This window comes from Monoraphidium neglectum (assembly GCF_000611645.1).
Source record: "Monoraphidium neglectum strain SAG 48.87 unplaced genomic scaffold scaffold04205, whole genome shotgun sequence".
Lineage (NCBI taxonomy): Eukaryota > Viridiplantae > Chlorophyta > Chlorophyceae > Sphaeropleales > Selenastraceae > Monoraphidium > Monoraphidium neglectum.
Window position 1 is genome coordinate 1 of NW_014009424.1, and position 4881 is coordinate 4881.

The 4881-nt window shown below is 62.9% G+C and overlaps 3 protein-coding genes across 3 annotated transcripts; 2 read left to right on the forward strand and 1 right to left on the reverse strand.

Moving 5' to 3' along the window:
• Positions 1-806: 806 nt before the first annotated feature.
• Positions 807-1077, reverse strand: MNEG_14023 (hypothetical protein; the record flags this gene model as incomplete). Its single annotated transcript, XM_014037503.1, has 1 exon — positions 807-1077. A coding segment is annotated over one exon (271 nt), but the record flags the coding sequence as incomplete, so codon positions are not given.
• An 848-nt stretch (positions 1078-1925) lies between these two features.
• Positions 1926-2877, forward strand: MNEG_14024 (SufE-like protein; the record flags this gene model as incomplete). Its single annotated transcript, XM_014037504.1, has 3 exons — positions 1926-2105; positions 2394-2516; positions 2734-2877. 3 exons carry the CDS (start codon positions 1926-1928, stop codon positions 2875-2877), a joined length of 447 nt encoding a protein of 148 aa, XP_013892958.1.
• Positions 2878-3782: 905 nt separating this feature from the next.
• On the forward strand, positions 3783-4822 carry MNEG_14025 (hypothetical protein; the record flags this gene model as incomplete). The annotated part of the gene is made up of 4 exons (XM_014037505.1): positions 3783-3950; positions 4175-4264; positions 4499-4644; positions 4819-4822. 4 exons carry the CDS (start codon positions 3783-3785, stop codon positions 4820-4822), a joined length of 408 nt encoding a protein of 135 aa, XP_013892959.1.
• Positions 4823-4881: the final 59 nt, after the last annotated feature.

Consider the following 4881-nt stretch of genomic DNA (forward strand, 5'->3'; position numbering starts at 1 on the left):
GCGCCGCGGACGGCGGCCGCGGCCTCCTCCTCCTCACCCGCCGCCGCTGCACCCGCGGCGTCCGCGTCGCCCTCGGGCGCGGCCGGCCGCGCGCAGATGAACGCCCGCGAGTTGCCGACGTTGCCGACCAGCACTTGCGCCCCCGCCCCGCCCGCGCCTGCGCCCGCGCCCGCGCCGGCGCCGGCGCCGGCGCCCGGCCCCACCACCAGCGCAAACACCGCCGTCGACCCGGCGTCCTCGCGGCTGCGGTTGAGCCGCGCGGTCAGCGCCGCGTTGAGCTTCAAGCAGGCGTCCGCGAGCGCGCGCCGCAGCGCGGGCGCGCCGAGGGAGGGGTCGCGGCGCCAGTGGGACGCGGCCAGGGGCAGCAGGCGGGCGTGGAGGTGGCGCGAGAGATAGTCTGATGCGGCGGGGCCCTCGTGGCCGTCGTACACGGCTGTGGGGACGGTTTGAAGAGGGGTCGATGGTGGGGTGGAATGGAGGACGATGTTTCGCTCCTACCTGAATGCTGGTTTTTAGAGTGGGATGCTGGATCGAGGGTCCAGGTGTGTATGTGTGTGTGTAAGCGCGCGCGCGCACGCGCGCGTGTGTGTGTGTGTGCAGGGGCGGGCTGCAGGTGTGCTGAGGCCGCAGCCACAGGGGGCCGTGGGGCCCCGCAAGAGGTAGTGCAGGGCCACTGATTTGGACACGGAACGCAAAATTGCATTGACAGCCTCACAGCATTCGCCGCCGCCAGACCGCCGCGCTGCACACGCCATGCCGAGGTGTGCGCGCACAAACACGGGACCGGGTCCATTTGGAGCGCCCACCAGCAAACAGGGCGTCCGTCGCCCCGCCCGCCGCGCCCGCCGGGCCGCTGCCCGTGGACGCTGCGGCCGCCGGCGGCGGCAGCCGCCCCGCCAGGACAATTGCGCGGTCCTCTTGGCCGGAGCGCCTCCCCTGAACCAGGGCAACGCCGCAGCGGCCGTCGCCGCCGCACGGCTGCCAGCCCGCAGGCGCGGCGCCGGGGTCTGCGGCGCCCCAAAAGCCGAGGGCGGCGCCGACCAAGTACAGGCGGTAGAGGATCCGCACGATGATCATGCTGCCGCGGGGCACGAATGGCGCGGCCTGGCACTGCCGTCGCGCTTATCGCTGCTTGTGCATCGAGCGGTTGGAGCGGCACCCCGCCCAGTGCTGGCGGGCGTCCTGCTGTCTTGTTGGCGAGATGCCCCTGCACCGTCGCTGCACTGCGCGCCGCGGGTGTCGCTCTGCAGGATGTAAGGAAAGAAGTATTGCTACGTGTCTGTCCCACAAGGGGCCCTGCCTTTCACCTACGGTATGAAACACACTGGATCGCACCAGGCACCAGACCGCAGTACAATCGAATGTGGGGCAATTTAGTTGTTCAAATGTTTGACTGCAGCAACTATATGCAATAACTCGAGCCTCCACAGAAGTCCCCATCATAATATTCGCGATCTGACGTACCTACACGTGCAAAACCGTTCAATCACACATAAGTCTTGTATGCAAGCTTGAGATACGGCTCAGCACATCTGAAGCAGCCCGCAATGTTCTCTTCGCTTCACCGCCGGGCAGCCTGCAGTGCGCATGGAAGGGACAGCCGCACCAACCTTTTACGAGGCATCAGTAGTAACCAATTGAGGCACGCGCGGCCGCAGCGGCACGTCCAGGTGCGTCGCGCGCATGTGCTTGCGCGCCGCCGCGTCTGCTGCTTGTGCGAATGGCGATGCATGCATCCGCTTGCTTCCGGGTGTGCAGTGCAAGGCCGCCGCACTTGGCATGCAGTCAACCGCCCTCTCTCATACAATCTGCTCTACAGGGCTGCTTGCATGCAATTTGTGAGCGTCGCCCACTGATGGCCTCCATCCGCACTGCACCCATGCTTGCAGCCCCAGCAGCGGCGGCAGCTCTGTGCACGCGCCGACATGCAGCAAGCTCAGAAGCAGCAGCTCCCCGCCAGCCTCCAGAAGATTGTTGGCGCGTTCCAGATTGTCCCGGACCCCATGGCGCGATACAAGCAGCTGCTCTTCTACGCAGCCAAGCTGCCCAAGATGGCGGCCGAGGACCATGTGCCGGAGAACAAGGTCGAGGGCTGCGTCTCGCAGGTGGGGGCCCGATTGGCGCACTCGCTGTGCGATGGGGATTTGGAGGCGGCTTGGGGCTTCCAGGCACCGTAGGGGGGGTTGTGCAGGCTTGTCGCTGCGCGCAACACTGGCTGCAGTGATTCGCACATGGTGTGGCGGTACAATTTCTGGCAGGTTCCTATGCGCCTTGCATGAGGGCAGAGAAAGGCAGCTGTTGCCCCCACAAGTCTGTTCTCTTTCGCGGTAGCCAATCCATGTGCCGGGTCCTGCGAGCAAGCTTGATAAGCTCGATTTGCTCGTCCTGCTCAGGTGTGGGTCAAGCCGGAGCTGCGGGACGACGGCCGCGTGTACTGGACCGCCGACAGCGACTCACAGCTGACCAAGGGCCTGGCGGCGCTGCTGGTGCTGGGCCTCAGCGGTTGCACGCCACAGGTGAGGCGCGAGGAAGGGGCCAGCAGAGGCACCATGTGCTGCTGTTCGTTCAACAAGCAGCTTGTCGTTGTGCAGGGGGTGTGCTTGGCAGCAGCACGATGTACGATGACTTCAGGCTTTTCCCTGTGAGGCTTTTTCCCTGTGTCTCTCTATCTCTCACGATCTCCCCCGCCTTGCCCCTGGGTCGTGCTGTCGGCCTCCCCTTTTGCCCTCCCAGGAAGTCCTCACAGTGCAGCCATCCTTCATCGAGATGCTGGGCCTGAAGCAGAGCCTCACTCCCAGCCGCAACAACGGCTTCCTCAACATGCTGTTGAAGATGCAGCGGCTGACGCTAGAGCTGGTCGCGGCATCCGAAGCCTGATGCTAGCTGGTCAGCGGAGGGCGTTGCTGGGCAGCACTTCAGCACATTTTGAGCGTGGTGGAGGCACTGTGACTTTGCATGGGTGTGGAAGCGGTTGCATTCGCCCCAGACACGGTCACTATGAGAGGGTGACATCGTTTGTATGCCGTTGACTGTGTTTCTCCTGCAGATAATGTGTCTGCTGTGAAGAATGGAACGAAGCTGCGTCTGCCCTGTAAAGTGGCTTGGTCCTTGAATCCTTGTATTTTTTGGTATTGGGCATTGCCGTCTGCCCTGCCTGGCGAGGCCATGCAACGTTTGCTGGGCAAAGTGCAGTGTCCTCCATTGGTACGAATCTCAGCGGGGGCGTCCTTGAATCCCACCGTGCTATCCATAGGTGCTGTGCAGGCAGTGATGGACCTGGCTGCAGCTTGTGGCAGCAGTGAAATACGTTGCCAGTGCAATTGCATTCCGCACATCACCTATCTATGGGAGCTGCCGTGTTGACCTGCCTCATCGGTTGCAGGAGTCGGTTGAGGTGGGTCGGCGCAAGCACGTGTACCGTGTGCTTGTGAAATTTCGAGTGTGCAGGTCTAGGAGCAGCCCATGTATACAATTCACAATGCAATTCGAAGGAGTGTGTTTCGGTAACAAGTGTGCATCCTCAACTGCACACCAGCGAGAAAACCTGACCTCTCCAGGCAAGACTGCTTCTGACAGAGCCATGAATGTCGTTGTTCAAATTCTCTGTCTCTGCTCACAGCGTGTGCGATCACAACGCGGAAAAGCCCTTGTGCTCGGGCTCACGATCAGGTGTTCACCCTTTCTGGGAAATACAAAATAACAAAAGGACCCATCCAAACAAGCTCACATGGTCAGGCAGTGTTGCTTGAGCTAGAGCCTCTTGACCCGCAGCGAGAGGCGCCATGGCGCTGTTGCTGCGCACACTTGAGTCCGTGCAGCGAACGCCGAGCACTCTCAGCTTTGCGCAGTACAGGGAGGCGGAGTCGCAGAACTACAAGCAATCCAGTGTGACCAGCGATGGCGAGTTGCTCGATGTGCTTACCCTGGAGCTACGGGTGCACCCTCCAAATGTGAGCAAAAGTCTGCAGACGTGCGCGCCATGCGCTTCGCTGCAGGTGGCACTGCGCAATTGCGCCCGGCGGCCCACCAAGGCCGGAAGGCGCAATGCTGTTGCTGTTGTGAGCACCCCGCCAAACCACCTGGTGGAAGACTTGTCTGCGGTCTGGCCTATGCATGTAACCTGCCTCTGCATGCTTAACATCATCCTGGCGCACGTACCAATGGCGGCGGTCAGGTGTTGATCGACAACGAAACGTACGACGACCGCACCATCATCACCGTGGACAGCGCCAACCGGCCTGGCACGCTTGTGGAGGTCGTGCAGGTGTGTGTGTGTATTTATGTGTTGCGTGTGTGTGTGTGTTTGTGTGTTTGTGTGTGTGTGTGTGTGTGTGTGCACGTGGGGACGCACACTGCAGCATGGTCGCCTTGCTACTGCTGGGTTGGCAGGACAGCTGCTGCTGGTGCCAGGGCGGCAGCCGCCGACTCCAATCCGGAGGCCCCCCCTGCCCCACTGCCGACTCGAGCCGCGCCGCTGCCGCCGCTGCCAACCCTGCAGTGCCTGACCGAGCTCGCGCTCAACGTGAAGCGGGCGCGCATCAGCAGCGATGGCGGCTGGTTTGTGGACGAGTTTCACGTGGTGGAGGCCAACGGCCGCAAGGTGCGCCACGGCACGGCGCAGGGCAAGGGGCCGCTGCTGCCAGCGTACGCGCGGCCTCGGCCTGCGCCACTCAGCCCCTGCAGGGATATGCAACGGATTGTGTTCGGCCAGCTGCCGGCGTCCTCGCGGGTATGGGTCTGGCTACCCTGTGGCGGTTTGCCATCAGTGTGCTGGTGCCGCAACGCATCCTTCCGCGCTTGGAACATGGCGTCACCCAGGTGACGAGCGAGGAGAAGCTGCGGGTCATCAAGGCGGTGCTCAACGTGGAGTATGAGCCCGAG